The sequence below is a fragment of the Epinephelus fuscoguttatus genome, linkage group LG10 (assembly GCF_011397635.1).
Source record: "Epinephelus fuscoguttatus linkage group LG10, E.fuscoguttatus.final_Chr_v1".
Classification (NCBI taxonomy): Eukaryota; Metazoa; Chordata; class Actinopteri; order Perciformes; family Serranidae; genus Epinephelus; species Epinephelus fuscoguttatus.
The window spans coordinates 33,105,408-33,122,828 of record NC_064761.1 but is presented as its reverse complement, the minus strand read 5'-3'; the positions used below and the strand labels follow the sequence as shown (position 1 = coordinate 33,122,828).

General features: G+C 44.0%; 1 protein-coding gene across 1 annotated transcript in view; it reads right to left on the bottom strand.

Annotated features, from left to right (window-relative positions):
- Nucleotides 1–7,201: 7,201 nt before the first annotated feature.
- midn (midnolin) overlaps nucleotides 7,202–17,421 on the bottom strand; it is a 28,568-nt gene continuing 18,348 nt past the window's right edge. Inside the window, exon 8 of the mRNA XM_049586922.1 lies at nucleotides 7,202–10,960. Coding sequence (XP_049442879.1) covers nucleotides 10,698–10,960 — 263 coding nt within the window. The 3' untranslated portion in view covers nucleotides 7,202–10,697. The remainder of the gene's footprint in view (nucleotides 10,961–17,421) is intronic.

Here is a 17,421-nt window from a genome sequence, read left to right as displayed (position 1 = left end):
CCTCTCATGTAACTCTCAGCAAGAAAGCATGTTAAATTATTCCCCAAAATGTCAAACTATTATTTCAAGAGTTTCATTAATGGGTGACATTACATGAAACAGGGGATTTACTTTTAATATTTCCCCGCAGTCTGTGGTGGTGATTTTGAGATGTTCAGGTAAAACATCTTTTTACAGTAAATGCGTCTATTTTTTCTGTTTCTCTCACCAGATTCAACTTATAAGAGTTAATGCACATAACCCATGCACCCCCCACACACACAAATGCAGATAAGCACACATCTATGCCATGAACTTTCATTATTACAGGAGGGCATACGATACTCGCTGTTGTGCAGGGTGACATCCTGGAATATTTTCCGTTATACTGTGTGTGTGTGTGTACGTGTGTATATTTTTAAGCGGAGGGAGGATACAGCTGAGCGTGTCTTATCTTAGATCACACAACAACGTGTGAAACCCCAACTCTGCGGAACTCCTCTCGATCCTGGAGCCACAGGGTTTCAGTTTGCGGTGGCAGCTGAGCCTCTCTCTCTCTCTCTCTCTCTCTCTCTCTCTCTCTCTCTCACTCACTCTCTCTCTCCTCTCCATCTCTCTGTTCTCGTCTGTCTCTAAAGGCAGTTACATCCACAGACGGCAAGCTTGCGGAAAGCAGCAGATAAGTGTGGAGGCTGAGACTGACAGTCAGATGCAGTCAGAAATAGGCAGTGACTTCTCAGAAGAGGCTCCTGATAGTTGCAGTATGACTGGAAGCCCTGAGAATCTATCAGCTGCGCTTTTCTTGCTCAGGTTATATCCAGTAAAATGTAAAGCTGCAAACAGTAAACAGTCAGACAGGACAGAATCAGTATTAGAGCAGTCTGCTATGTACACCTGCACTTCATGTAAATATGTGTCAAACTTCTCACTTGTGGTTTGTTTTGTGTGAGTCTCACCTAACTGACATATGAGGGAGAAACCTTAACATGGGAGCAATGAAGTTTCTTTCTCATTTGTGTTTTTGGTTTTTAAATGTCAAAACTGAGGGAAAACTAAAAACAAAACATGTCTGCAATTAAAAGCTGCAATTTCCACGAAAAGACCCAAACCAACACTGAATTGATCTGATGAACAAATTACACCAAAAGCCCCAAAAACACATTAATAAGCCACACTGGGTGACATGTTCCTTCAGTACTATAAACATGGGCACCGTAGTTTATCCAAGGGATAAATCCGGACAACTTGTGCCTTCCATGATTGTAATGGATCACAAACAGACTGAGAACCACCCAACTCGAACATCTATTTATCTGTTACTGTTGATGTTGCTGCGGTTACACATCTGTAGCTAAAGCTATGGGGTGCCGTTTGCAAAGTGGCTCATGCTGAAAATAACATCAACATTTTGCCACATTTAGCTTCAAACAATGTTTAAAAAAGTGTTGTGGATTTTTTAACGTCACCTTTTACCACATTTACAGCAATATTTGTTAACTTAGAAATATATTAAATAGTTAAATCTAAATATTAAATGTGGCACCTAGATTTAACAATATAAATCTAAATATTAAATCTAAATCTAAATGTTAAATCTAAATGCTAAATATAAATATAAATGTTAAATCTAAATATTAAATCTAAATCTAAATGCTAAATATAAATCTAAATGTTAAATGTTAAATCTAAATGTTCTGGGTGAAACTAAATATTTAGCTAATATGCAAATTCACACTGCCGGTCACCGGAAGTACCAAAATAAAAGCTCGAGATGCTCAGACTGTGTTTATAGAATCAAATAACGAATTAAAACCAACTTATCGGGGGAAATGGACACTTGAACATACATTAGCGTGATAATAACTACCTAAAATAACAAGAAACGTGTTTGGAGAAATTTTATTTGATGTGTACTTTGAGTTGTTAGTGTCCCTTCCCCATTTAACATTAGGTGCCACATTTAATATTTAGATTTAACTATTTAATATATTTCTAAGTTAACAAATATTGCTGTAAAAAGCTAAATGTGGCAATATGTTGTTATTTTCAGCGTGAGACACTTTACAAACGGCACCCCATATAAAGCTGCCACTAACATTTCCAGCTAACACTTTTGGTGTAGTACCCTTCAAACCTTTACATAACCCGTACAGACATGTACCTAAACCTTCCATTTGTTTGGCATTTCAACTGCAGATAGTACTCTTTCATGTAGGTGGGTCGCTCCATCGACCTCTCGCTGTATTTCCTCTTCACTGACGATGCACTCCTCGTTGATTGTGCATGTAGCAGTGTTGTATGCCAACATTTTCAGAGCAAAAAGAACAGGCTGGAGAGGTCAAAGTCTCTGTTGCAATCAATGGGGCATTTAAAAATAGTGGTTTTGTGCATTCATTTTTGTTGAGCAAGAGTGACAATTCTCTCTTGACTAATCAACAGGCTGCAGTGTTTGTAGCTCCAGCTTTTACTATAGGATCAGTGTGCCAGTCAGTTGATTGGCCAATAGCGGAAGGTCACTCTTGCTCAAGGCAGAGTTGTGGCTGGTTTTTAGGCTTACGCAACCACCATTCATGCCATTGAGAGTTTCACATATGTCAGTAAAGTGTAACTATAAAATGAAGGATGTTTTGCTGCCTCTTGCAGCAGCTGAAGTTGGAGAAAACATAACTTAATCCACTGGGCCGACTGCAGGAGACTTTTAAGGTGTTTCTCAATTGACGACGTGACACTTTAAATTCAATGTGACAACACTGACCTTTACTTTACTTTTTTGTTTCTCTTGGATGATAGACACTTTTAGTAATGAGTGGATCTTCGAGCATTTAAAAATATATGTTAATTTCGACTGGATTATGTGCACTGCATGTATTCCAATCCTTGCTTAGAGAAAAAAAAGGCGTTGTGGAGCGTCATTCCTGTGGGTTACATCAACATTAAACCCCTGAGCTTGCCTGAGAAGGACTAAATGCACAGACCTGCTATTTTTAAATATCCCATGGGGAGAGACTCTCACTGCAGCCTGTTTTATTTCGTTCTGAAAATGTTGGCATGCAGTCACGTTCTGTGGACGATAAACAAGTTGCAGACTGATAAAGGAGGAAATACAGTGAGTGCTGGACGAAGCAGTGAGTGACAACAACCCCGCCCACATTTAAGGGTACTGTTTGTGGGGGAAACGCTAGGGTCTAGGTACCATGTGGTTCCAAAGGTACCATACTGAGTGTTTGGTGGAAACAGGGCTTAATGGTACCACCAACAATTTAACAACTGAAACGCAAAAATAACCTTTCGAATGTCTCACAAACCGAACTAAACTGACTGCTTGGTGTCAACAAGACTCAAGTCTTTTTGTTATTATCCTCACCTACAGCTTTTAAAAAGTGTATTAGTGTAATTAATTTAATCAGTCCCACATACACAGTCGTGGCTGCTGTAAATATTTATGAGAGCACCAAGTGTGTATTAATCTGCAGCTGAAAGTAGTCCTCAACAAACGCACTATTTACTCCTGTTTGAGTGATGTTAGCTGAAAACTACAGTGCCCAGGTGTCTTAGGATACAACTGAGCCTTTTTTTTTTAAATCAAACTGTATATTTATTACTTGTTTTTTAAGATCTACATCTTAAGTAGAAATAAATCAGGCTGGTAGCAACAGACAGTTTAAAAGAAGAGAGACAGACTAATGCATTGTGTTTTGGTTTGTTGACAATTAGAAAATTATAGAATAATGCCAGACTTATCCCAGCAGACCCCATTAAAACACCATTGTAAGTAATACATGAAAAATGATGAAAGATCAATGTGAATTAATACAAAGATCTCAAAATCTTCTGCCAAGTATTTAAGAAAAAAAGGCTCAAAACAAATCTCCTTCAGTTATTTATATTCAACCTTAACATTTCAGTCCATATCTGTGTTAAAATTCCACTTCAGATATACGTGTGTAGCTCAATGCCAAAAAAGCTTTCAATGTTAAAATAATCGTGGTGACTGTGGACAGAAGCTGCTGCCCAACATTAAACCAGGTTGAATAACAAAGTGACAGCTGTTAACCTGAGAGAGTTTGGGTTTACCTTACCGAAACTGAAGCTGATAAAGTAGCTTCCTTTGCTCCATATTTAGCATGTTTTTCTATCTGTCCCTGTGGCTTCAGGGAAATGTGCAACCATTTGCTATTGGTGAGCTAATCAATGAGCTCTCATCGATGTTCCCCTTTCATCTGGCTTCCCTTATCAAACTTTGCTGGCCCCGCGTTCACCAAAGGCCACGGACGGGGAGGAGGCATGTTTGCTTATGTGCAGAAGGCCACTGTGTAGGAGGCTTTCATTACCAGAATCATCTCTGCAGAAAAAGGAAGGCAGGCCAGGCATGAGAAAAGGCCAAGGGACACATTTTGAGTCCTTGGCCATTATCAGGATGAAGGTGTAAACAACACGAGGCATCTGGCCTGTCGGGCTCCTACACATTTTAATGTGGAATTACCTTCAATTTTACAACAAAAGCCTGCAAATTAACACACATTAGCAACGAAATAGGTCTGAGCTGAATAAGTCAGATGCTTTCTACCTTGTTAGGTGTAATAGTCCGTCTGCCTGCGTAGACTGTGAGTGCAGAGTTGTCTGTTGTCTTGCTATGTTACAGCTTCTCACAGTGTGCATGCACTGTTATTGGCATCCCTGCCTGAGACATGCTTTGACATACAGTAGCTCCGCTCTTTCATGTTCAATCCTCTTTCAGCTATTTCTTGATGCTCCAAGTCAAGCTCTGTTCTCAGCCTCGCTGGTTACAAAAGCCGGGGAGCTACAAGTGCTGCTTCAAAACACCTTTTGCTGTAAGTACATGTGTCAGGAAGCGGGGCTTCACATGAGGCACAGCTCTTTCTCCTTCTCCAATCTGTCACTCCACTTCCATATTCTGTCTCATCTTGAGCCGGGGCTGCACTCACAGATGTGGAGAACATTTCTGCTGGCTCGCTCAGTGAACTGCTCCCCCCTCACTGCCCCCCTTCAGCCTTCATCCACCCACACACACACACACCCTCGGTCCCTGGGTCTTTTCAGTAACATTTTGCAGGTTAACCAAAAGTTTAAACTACTGTTGATGGTTAAAAACTGCACCTGAAATTCAGTGTTCTGTGCAAAGTTATTGACAGAATCACCGTGATGTTGCGCCAACACTTCCAGGAAGACAACTGGCAATGGACCTTTTCCAAGGCAGACATTTTAAGGAAAAACACAGGTGAAACTAATTTCATTAATGATGGTTCAGTTCAATCAAATGTCCCAGTGAGCCATGACAGTAAGCCAGTGTGGACAATACCAGCAACCTGGAAGTAAATGGAATGATAATCATTTTTAATGTCATCAATTACACCTGTGCTTTTCCTGCTATGATGAGCCAAACTGTCCACTGTGATAAAGCTCTATGAAGCCCTGTTTCCACCAAACACTTTCGGTATGGTACCTTTGGAACCAAAAGTAACTCTTCAGACATGGTTCTTAGACCCTAGTGTTTCCACTGCAAACAGTTGCCTAAAATGTGGCCGGGGTTGTTGTCACTCATACTCAACTCATGCATTGAGTAACGTTACAAGTTAACGTTCCACCTTAAAAGTCGCCAGCAGTCGGCACAATGAATTAAGTTATTTTTTCTCAGACTCCAGCTGCTGTGAGAGGCAGCAAAACACCCTTTCATTTTATAGTTACAGTTTACTAATAAAACTCTCCATGGTATGAACAGTGGGTACATGAGCTTCAAAACCAGCCACAACTCAGCCCTGAGCAGAGTGACCGTCCTCTACTGACCAGTCAACAGACTGCAGTGTTCACAGCTCCACCTTTTAGTACCAGATCTGTGTGCTAGGTACCCCAACAGAGGGGTGACCAAACATGGGGATGGTACAGAACGGTTCCATCGGTACCATCCACAACTTTTCATTAACGCAATAAAAGTGTACTGAACTAGGGCTTTATTTTGAATTACTGAGATATGTGTAACTCGTTTATGTCCTTTGTCTTATTCAGCCATCATTTTAATGTTTATAGATATGAAAGTCAGCTTAAGTTCAATCGGGAAGACTTTCATCATGCTGTATCCATTCACAATTTTCTCACCACTTCCACCATTGAGCTATGGGTGTTCCCTCTCCTAGTTCACCAAACTTTGCCACTATCTCTTTGTCATGTTGCTACCAAACTTAAAATCCATTTTCCTCTCTGCTCCTGTCAGCTGTCATTTTAGGTGGAATCTTTGCACCCTCCTCCACCCCATGCACCTCCAGTCACCTTATCCATAGCCCAGGACCAGCTCATCAAAAGCCCACTCCTCTTCCCATCCAGAGCCTCAGCTCCCCCTTCACCACCATGACCACTGCCAGCGTCTAGACTCCATAGGGGGGGGATCCCTAATCTACTATGTCTTTACCACCATCCTGGAATATATGACATCACAATGGTGTCTAATCGTCAAAGACTTTTCACATTTCTAACACGTATGGGCACATGTAAATAAATATTATTTTCTCTCGGAATGAGTCTCTCCTGATTGAAATACAGTCAAACACGGCGGTCCAATCTGACGTGTCTGCTGTGCTCATACTATGTTGCTTTGCTGGCTTCTTCCACTTTACCTTACACACTAACTGATGGAGGCAGTGGTAGACCAGCAACTCTGACTGTAAGGTAAAGCAGTGAAAATATTTTAAATAAAATATACACATGATATACATGATGGTGATTTTTTTAGGTGGGCCTTTTTCGGTGGCTAAAAACTAAGCAATTGAGGCAACCATTGCTCAGCGCCATTTGATTTTATGTATTTGACTGGACTCAACATTAAGATACTCAAAGCAAAATGATCAGGATCAGGTCACCCATATTTGTGACTGATCTCTTTGACTTTCATTTGTCCTTTGGCTCTGGGTAGGCGGCCCCCAGACCCCTGGGCCTCTATCCAGTATACCCATAATAATCCATATCCAATATGGCTCTGTCCACCCCTCAGCCAGTTGAGATGGTTCAGTCCAATCACCAATTACATTAGCTTTTGATATCGAGTAAGGCAATATTTTATCAATGCAATTCCAAGCCTCTCTAGTTTTTCATTCCCCACTTATATCACGTTACCTCATGAAATAGATTCTCACATGAAATATTAGACCAAATAGCAGCTTTCACTCAATGTTATCGAATGGGTCAGTAATGAATACTCACGGACACAACCTGACGTACTCATTTTGTTTTTTATTTATTTATTACCTAAAAAAAGAAAATGTTCTATCACAAGTCACACTGAAATGTATTGCTTAAGAAAAAAAATATATTCATATATTTTTTCATTTTTTTCTCTTTTTTTGGGCATTTTTTTCATTTTTTTTCTTTTTTCGGAAACATTGTTTCGTTTCCATTATATTCCACCAAAAAAAAACAAAACAAAAAAAACCAAAAAAAAAAAACCAAAAAGTTTTTTTCAGACACGAGCATCAGCTGCTGCCGTGTCCCGACAACCTTCTCCCCCGCTTTAAAAAAAAAAAAAAATGCACAAAGAAATACATAATTCACAGTTACCATTTTGGTTTCATAAATTAATACAGTCACACATGTGCTACACCGGTCTAGAGCTAGAACATTGTAAATTGTATTCTTGAATCCTGTTATTTTCAATAGTTGGCTACAAGAAAGAACAGGCAACTTAAATGACGTGATCAGAATTCCACCAACATACTGTTTTTTATCCTCTCTGTAATGCTTTTGTCATCTTTTTTGTTTTTGTTTCATCTTTTTGAGTTTCACACAGAAGTGAGGCACACACAGAGTATAGTTCATACATATACAAAACAAAATTAAATAAAATTTGGGAGGGGCAGGGGATAAATTGTCCTTTAATAATGTTGTATCCAAGGAAACAGGAAGTGCATGTAGTCTGGAGTCCTCAGAGGACCTTTTTTCTTATTCTGAATCAGGGCTGTTTCTTGCCACCTAAGTACTATGGTGTAAACTTCCTCAGTTTAACATAAGTTACACAGATTTGCAGCTTTTTGCAGCTTGTTGGTGGGAGGACTGAGTTAAGAGGGATGTGAGGTTTTCGGACAACGGAGACCAACAAGCATGGCAACACAATGAAGAAATGGGACAAAGACAATATTTGAGGAACAACACCAACTTTTTTTGAATTGATTCACTCAAACAAGCTCCACCCCTAAAATCTACGACGCTCATGGCTGCGAATACTACAGTCCTGTGTTATCAACCAATAAAAACAAGCTTAAATCTGACACTGACACAGCAAGGGCAACATTTTTAAGGCACAGAAGCCTTGACATAATAGAGACTCCACCAGCTAAAAGCACTAAACGACAGATGCCCAGTGTCCTCAGTGACAAAAAATGGCGCCTTGATGACAACAAGTCCGACAACGATGCACACAGAAAGTTTCAAAACCCAAAAGAAAAAAAAAAAAACATTCCCGCCCCCATTGTCCCCAAGTGTCTCATTTTTTTAGTGAAAGGTAAGGCCACTTAAAAAAAAGATGAGGTTCACCAAAAAGGTAATCTCTCACTGCAATCTCTGGGAGTGCAATTGTGGTAGGGTGGTCGATCGATCAGACAGACAGACAGATAAAGAGACAGACCAGGTGCTTCTCTCGAGTTCGACGGACAGTACTGTAAATCCGCTGGTCTGTTAGTTCCCTGCCAGAGTACGTCCATGCGAGCCTCGGTTGGCGTTCGGGCTGGGAGGAGGGGAGGTGGCTGAACAGTTCATAGGGGGCTGTCTGGGTCCTTGAGAGTCATGGGGGGTAAAACCAGCGCTCGGGGGAGTCGAGAGAGAGTCAGTTGCTCTTTTGCTCATCATCATCATCTTCATTGTCACACAACAGGAATGTTCAGTGCTGAGCAAGACGCGAAGTCCACACTTTAGCTTCATCTGTTTTGGTTTTGCGTTGTAATACTTTAGCAGGACACTGTTGCTCTAACATTGGAAAATAAAAAGTTACAAAAAAACCTAACCAACAAAAGCAGCATTGTTTATTTTCTTCACAATTTCATGCATGTTGTTAACCTTCATTCCCACAGCACCAGTTTCTTTTTTTTCTTCCATCAATAGAAAAAAGATCAGTGTAATTCACACTTCTGCATGCAAAGAAAAGTTTCCCCTCTCGCTTTCTGTTTTTTTGTTTTTTTTTTTTTTGTCATTTGAAGTCCCCGTGTGTAGCAGCAAAACTGTGAAAGGCCTAACCTGATATGTCAACGGATGTACTGGTGGAGGCACTAGATAATGATGCTGGATACAGATCCCACTTCTTCTCCCTCTTTTTGCCAATAAAAAAATAGAGTCATTATTATGAGGACTTGTAAAGGAACTCAGAATTTGATGTTTTTTTATCCTGTGGTGATATAAAGTAGTGACCCATGCATTCACTGCAGCTGATCTTCAGGATCTTGGAGAAACTATGGGGTCGTTCGGGAAAAGACAAAAACATGGGGGAGTCTAAATCAATTTACACTTAAGTCAAACATACACACACACCCTCATAAACCTTTGCCAATTGTCACATTTATGTACACAAACTAATACAAACCCTCAACAAGTCCTTTCAGGTCTGTAAGACATGAGGCGGGCTGGATGAAATTTTATCTTTCCGTATTATCTGTTGTGGCTATAATTCATGAATGAGCTAATGAATGATTGAATGGATGTACTTGTCGGTAGTCAACGACTTGACTGAAGCCACAGAGGGCTGCTGTTTTTTGAAAACAGCAGATAGGAAGAGAAATAAAAAATAGATTTTTTCCATATACATTTTAAAGATTTTAAAATCCTCTAAAGCACTTTCTGTTAATATTAATTCATTTTTGTTTACTCATTAATCATTCCTATCGATACCCTATGTCACTGAGGTTGATATCAATACTTCCATATTCATTTTTTTTTTAATTTCAGGCCCCACCTCCTCCTTCTTGCACACATTGACCAGCTGTTATAAATCAAGAAAATGTGCAAATCAACAACTACTTTGAACTGTTATATGAAAACCTGAATGCTTTGTGAACAATGCTACATATTTTTTGTTTATAAAATATAATAATATGTTTCAAAATGGAAAAAAAAAAGAGTTTAACCACCCCGTAACAGGTAAAAACTAGACTCTGGTTGGTGAGTTTTGAGATCGATAAGAATGCCCGTTGGAATAATCCATAGTTTGGCAGTTCTGCCATCTTGTGAATAGGAAACACTGAGGCCTCTGGTGCTCCTGTCCTGTTTAAAAGTCCAGTGTGGATCTCTTCATTGCTGTCCAGAGTGCGAGTTAAAAAACAAATCTTAGAAAAAAAAAATCTGAAAATACCACCACCACCACCACCGCCACCACCCAATGAATTCTGCTATGCTCAAGTTCAGGTATGGTCTCTGTAATCACACCGTTAAAAAGTCTTGTACACTGTTATGTCCGGTTGTTGCCTGTCCTAATCCAAGCATCAAAACAAAGTTCTCTTGCTGTTTTTTCACAACTGTGAAGGACAAAATGGGATTAAAGTCTGCAGGGGAGCCGTGTGTGTCGTGTGACAGACGGCAGTCACGAGGACAACCTTTTGATTTCCTCTTTGCACAGTTCTGTGTCACCTCCTGCCAATCCACTCCCTCAAAATATATCTCTAAGTAAATCCCAAGCAATGTTTCGCACATCTTTGAATCTATCCCCCCGCGTGTGGGATCAGACGTGTTCAGGCCATGACGAACTCAGACTTCAAGTCAGCCTTGACGTCGGGCTTCCACACTGAGTCGTCAAAGTCCAGGTCCAGGGAGCCCTCGCTGGACATGCTGCTGTTGCTGTTGCTGCGTCCCGCCTTCCGGTTGGGCAGCCACTGGTACGGGGCGCGCTGGTCCCGCCTGGCCTTCCTGCGCAGGCGCTTCTGCTGCATCAACAGCTGCAGGCGCTCCACCTTGCAGCGAGTTGCACGGTTCTCGGTCTGACGAATTCGGTCACCTGGACAAAGGGAAAGAGACGGGAGAGATGGTCAGTCGAGTGTTTCTCTTTGCATGTTGACCAGCTTGTTTACACAGACCAGAATTAACACTAACTACAAAATGAGCTCGGAATATGTGTGCTTTAGTGTGTGTTTGTGTTTAGCAGGCAGCAGATAAAGCACCACAGCCTTGACATTCCCTTGGCTCTGACACACGCACACACACACCATGTGCACAATGTGGAATTTGCTGCTTAACCTCCCCCACTGAGCATCATTAGCCCCCTCAGTGCCATTTCATCCCCTTATCGCTGAGTGGGGAGATCTTCTTAGACCTGAATCTCCTTGAGAACCAATAGCAAGGCCAAAAACACACAAACAAAAGCCAGAGACGACACATTGGGATAGCTGCCTATGATATCCGCGCACATAATTGCAGATGACATGCCTCAGTGGCTGATGTGCTGCTAAGTGCATTTCTAGCTGTTGATGTGCCTATAGGAGGATCTGGTCTCGAGGGAGCGGCCTCGCATCGCACTGTGAATGCTTTCCTACAGTGGCCAAGTCGAGCCTAATTCCATTTATACGTATATTCAGGGGGCTTGGAAGGAAGGGAAGGCAACCACAATCTATTAGCCAGCTCCATTAGTATCTGTCTGGGAATTAAATAATTAAATAATGGGCTAGAATGTCAATAAACCGAAGCACAGCGGCCATCTCTGCCTCTGCTGCACACCCCAACACACACAAACACACAGAGAGACTCAAATCCGCATTCGAGTACATCATGTATTCACACAAAATCACACACACACACACACACACACACACACACACACACACACACACACACACACACACAACTTGACTCGTGCACGTATATGCACAAACACACGGCTCGCCAGTGCGGGCACGCACACACACACACAGCAGCAGCAGCAACAGCCGCAGTAGCTTTTAACGTGGATCGATGGCAAATTAAAAAGACCTATTGATTAAACCTTAGCTCTAGTGCAGCCATCCATCTCAGGCCCAGGACAACGCTATTGGCTTTCAATAGAAAATGCAAGCGAATGGAAATTGTAAGCGGAGAGAGAGAGAGAGAGAGAGAGAGAGAGAGAGAGAGAGGGAGACGGGGGAGAGATTGGGTTTTTTTTCTGCTATTTTTTTTCTTTATTATGGCTGTAGCTTCCCACTCTCAGCTCATTGACCCAACACCCCACACCCCCTTCTCTCTCGGTCTCACTTCCACCCCTTTCACCCCTCACACACACTCCTCCCTCCCCCAGCTCTTGCCCCTTGTCTCCCCTGAGACAGCTAGGTGGGGCAGTGTGAAGAAGGGGAAGCAGGAGGCGAGAGGAGGAGGAGGAGGGGGAAGACGGGCGGGCGGTGTGGGTTAAGGAATTCCTCCCCCAGGGGCGAGGGGGATAGAAAAAAAAAGGACGAAGGAAGAGGGTGGAGGGTAAAGGATCAGCCGTAGGTGGCAGTTTTCCGAATCGATTGTGCCCTCCTCTGCTCTTCCCCCCCATCGGAATGAATTCCGGACTCTGTGTGGGCTTAATTTACCTCTTTCCCTCATTTGCTTATCGGATCGAGCAGCGCAGAGCCTTTTCTCCAGCTATAAATATTCACCACTGTCTGGCAGTGCATACTAAAGGACTAAACTGCCATCAAGCAGTCTCCATGCTGCTTTCTGAGAGCAGAAAGGATGTTAACAGTGACACCGAGTTAACCGAAAAGAATACTTCTTCACATCACCCTCAGCCACATGCACAGACTGGGGTTTTTCCACTTCCTGCCAATGTGTTCTGTCCTGATACATGTGTGTGCATCCAGATGTCGTACACGCTGCTGTGTGTGAGGGCAGCGTGCCATCTCTGGAGAACAGGGGGTATACCAAAAAGAGGGGGGTTCTCCTACATTAGAGCCATTGTTCCGCTGCCTCAGCTCCATGTGACATCCACATACGCTGCCGCAAGGCTTTGTTCCCCCTCCGGTCCTCCCTCTTCCCCTTATTCCCCTGCTCTCACTAGCTACAAGCGAAACCGCCCCTCGGCTGTGTCGAAATATGGCTGTACACAATGAAACGGCATGAAGCCAACACATGCCTACATACAAAATCTGTTTGTCTGGTACAGTTTGCCTTCAGAGTGTCTCCGTTTAAATTCTCTTCTTCTCTCCTCTCTTCTTCTCCTGCTTCTTTTCATTTACTCGGATAACTCAAATATATAAGAATAGCTACACACACTCAGCATTAAGCGTAGTTTGGTGGTGCTTTAGGTCTTGGCCTTTAGTTTGGCAAGATCTCCGAGAATGTGGAGCTACACCGAACTTGCTGTGTGCGTGCATGTGTGTGTGGCCATTCATCAGCGTCACTACCGGAGCCCTGGGCGGCTGGGCCGGACACAGCTGGCCGCAAGGATCTCCAGACTATGTTTATGACAGTAGGGCTATTATTAGGGCTGGCTAAGAAGGACAGACTATACACACACACACTGATATACACAGGCTGACACAAAGCCTGGATGCAGAGACTAGGGTTTGACGTGAGCACAATAACCTTGGAGGACCCACAGAGAGGTGGATAAGAGACAGAGGCGATGAATGAGAGGGAAGCCAAGTTCATATACAACCCTACATGACACAGAGAAAGACAACCGATCTTTTTTCCGGAAACGCGCGGTGGAAGATATCAAACAGAAGACAGGTCAAGGGCACAGAGAGGAAGGAAACGCCAGTCTCCTTTTCCTCCTGTCTCTCTTTCCCCCTTCCTGCCAATCACAACCAAAACTCAATCCTGAGCAGCACATTTTTCCATCCCCAAAACTCTCCTCTCTGAAGACTTTGACACAGGCCCTGTAAATACACCGAGCGCTGCAGAGAAAGCCGGAGAAAAACAGACAGAGAGAGAGAAAGAAGGGGTGATCTATGAATAATCGATGCGTCAGTCAGTTTTCCTTGCCTTTGAGCCCAGCCCAGCAACACAGCAAGGACTGAGATAGGGAGCACACGGGAGGGTGGGAGGAGGAGTGGGTGGGTGGGAGGTAGGGAGGGAGGGGAGGAGAGGCACAAGGATGGAGGTAGAGAAAAAGGGAGGAGGGCTGCAGTGTGCAGGACGCACGGGGAGATTAAAGGAGCTTCTCCTTTTATTGATTGTATAAAGATTGGCCTTCATTTGCAGTTGTCTTAGTGCTGTTGTTTGTTTGTTTGCCTTGATAAGTCTTGTGATCTTGCAGAGAGAACATTGTGTTTGCTCAGCATCCAGGGAACCAGGGGAAAGAGGGAGGGGTGGACGGAGAGGAAGAGAAAGTGAAGGGGAGAGAGGAAGAAGAGGAACGAATATCACATTGCAGCAAAGTCAGCCTCGGTTTCCTCTGGTATCACTCTGCCCCCACTCTATGGGTTCAAGATATGGGCAAAATTAATACTACGATAATTATCACAGTATTTTAGATATTGGTATGTGACAATAGCTGCAGTAGCATTCATAATCATGTAACGAAATGTCAATGTTGTGGCCATGACATTGAGTCCAGAGGTTAAAGGGACAGTTTACTTAAGTAGGCTACCAAACTCTTTAGTTTAATTTCGCTGGTAGTACCAAGAGTTAAGACAAGAGGTGCAAGTGCCATGAAGCGCCCCAAAGCCTGAAAGCTAGCCACAAAGCTCAGCTGAGCTATGTACTTTTGATTCAGAGGTGAACTGTTCCTTTAATTTGAAGTTTAGGGTCCAGTAGCTCAATGTCAAGGTAAACAGCTCTGTGAGAAACCCCTCTGTAGCACAGTCCGGCAACAAATCAGGTCAGCCCGACTTGTCCAGAAAAAGCAGAGCACTTAAGTTCAACGCTAGAAAAAAACTCTAAACCAACTAATCAGACACAAACTGAAGCAACCAATCAAATGCGAGCTAATATGAGCATTTTGACAGCCAGTGAAAGGGCATTGACAGCCCTGCGGGGACACAAGCTCTTCAATGACTTTTAGACTTCATTTGCATTCTCTCTCTCTCCCTCCTGCTCTCCTTGTCGACAATGAAAGGGCACCTGATGTGCTTGGCTGGCTTTGCTAGATAGCTCTGTGCTGCGCTGCGTCGCCAGGGCGTTCGCCGAAGTTACCGGCGCACGTGTGTCACGCCAAAACCCCCGTGAGTGTGACGAGAGAGGAGCAAAAGCCTACCGGTGGATAACGTGCGGTGCCTCAGCCAAGCAGGTCAGGGCTTAAATACAGGACTCAATGAGGTTAAGGGCGTAGGATCTTTCTCTGTGTGTCTCTCTTCTCCCTCCCTCGCTCCCTCCCTGCCTCCTTTGGCTTGCCCGGTCCCAGCCAGCACGAAGCTAACATGACCTGACAAATTGAAAGGGGACGGGAGGGGGTGAAGGGATGTGGAAGAGAGGAAGGGGGTGCTGGAGAAGCTTTCAGCACTAACTTTGCCCCTGCTTTGCCCCTCTCTGTGTGCCTGTGTTGAACTAAGGCAGCTGCAGTGGGAGTGGGACTAAAAGGCAGCCCTATAATCCCACAGCCCTCCCCTCCTCTGCCCCACAATGGCTCAGCCTGGTGCCCTGTATGCAGCCCCTGTCCCCGGCCCCTGCACAATGAGTTTGGCTGGGCAGGGGGCTGAAGGGCTGGAGGCGGGAGGGGGTGCCGGGGAGGTCCACCCTACTCAGTAAAGGAATTTAGCTAACAATCAGCCTGCCAGGCCATGCTAAAGCCCTCCTGTTCAAATCCAACACGAGTCCAGGGCTGACAAATCCCCACACTCAGCAATACTATACAGCAAAGCTATGAAACCAAGCCAGTCGCCAAAGACTTTAACCAGGCATTTGTGGTTGAGTGTGTGTGTGTGTGTGTGTGCATGTGAGTATGTTGGAGCTTTTTATTTACGCTTGTCTTCTCCGCCTCGCACATGAACTTGCAGTGGAAAGGGTAAAGGCTCTCAGGAGACAGCCTAGCTATGTGACATTTTCAAGAGGCCGTTTCAACCCGAGTTTGACTGTGCGCACACACACGTTCAGGCAGTTGGGTGAAGCGCGGGTTATTCCTGTAGCTGAATGAAGGCAGGTTTCTGTGAAGCAGAGTTAAGCCGCGGTGTTAAGTCCAGTAAGTCTTCCATCAGGTGTCGGCTGATAAGACTGCCTGAGAGCGCTTAGTCATCGGCTTCCTTAGGACACCATGTGGAACGGGATTCAAAGCAGGCACGCAGCCTCCGTCCACACAAACACACATTCATTGTCTCAGCGAGCTAGACTGCGCTTGGCTGGACGGGCTGCCCGTTCACGGCGCTTTCTGGAAGTGTACACTGGGAGCAGGAAGTTGGACGGAGGCAGCGAAGTCCGAAAAGGACACCAGACAGACTATTCTTTCACCCATTCTTTTTTTGCTTTGCCCTTGGTTAATCAGTGGGCAGTTGGTAGACTGATGGACAGGATATAAACACCCATATGATGAATGGAGGCTTAGTGTTGTGGTTTTAACAACCCCCCTCTTCCGCGGCCTCCTCCTCCTCCTCTCACTGCCCTCTACTTCACAAAGCAAATTCTTTTCAGAGCTGCATTTCGGAATAAATCTTTCTATTTAAAGGCCAAATGAACACAGACAATGTATTGATGCACAACACAGACGTGGAAAGAGAGGGAGGAAGACATGGAGAGATGGATTTTACAGACGAGGCTGTTTTTGGACAGCAAATGGGGGAAACAGCGGCGTGGGCTGTAGACGAGGAGAGATGACAAGAGTGGGAGAGGAGGAGAAGGGCGGGGGGGGGGAATATGTAGGTGGGGGAAGTGAAGGAAAGGTCTTCCCTGAGTTAGGAAAATAAGGCTGTGTTATTCCAACTGTTCACTGAACACTTGTAAGGGCACCCAGGGTGACGCAAAGGAATACTGGACATTCCCGGTCAATCTGTATTCAGTTGCGAAACTACAACACTCTATTCTGTTGCAACTGAAGGTCATGAAACAGGACAAAGCCAGAGAATGACAATAGAAATGTACGCTCTTGCTTTTTATTTAACAAAAGAAAACATTAAACATAAAGCCCTACACCCCAGGACCCTCCCTGCCAGACTATTCAACAAAATTTACCAGCAGCTCACCAGAGGCTGGCTCGATTTCCTCAACAGGAGATAAGGAGGCACCAGAGGACAATGCTGTTTCTCTCAGCACAGCCAGTCTAACCTTACAATATTGACTGAATGTTATCAGTCCTGGACATCTGTCTGACACTCAACATCCTGTGTCTCTGCAAGGAAAGGAGGTTTTTTTAAAACACTCGAGTCCCTTTAAACGGTATCATCTGAGCTCCAGCACCTGCCCCAGCCCAGCCCTTGGGCATGGGTATGTCGAGGTTTGTCCGGCCGCAGCCCACACATGCCCCAGCTGCAGCCCTTCTTTAAGAGGCAGGTTAAATCACCCAAAGCCTAATCTAATCTAAACATAGCCCAGCCCAGGCTTGAAGGGGTAAACCTATCTCCTTGGCGCACAAAA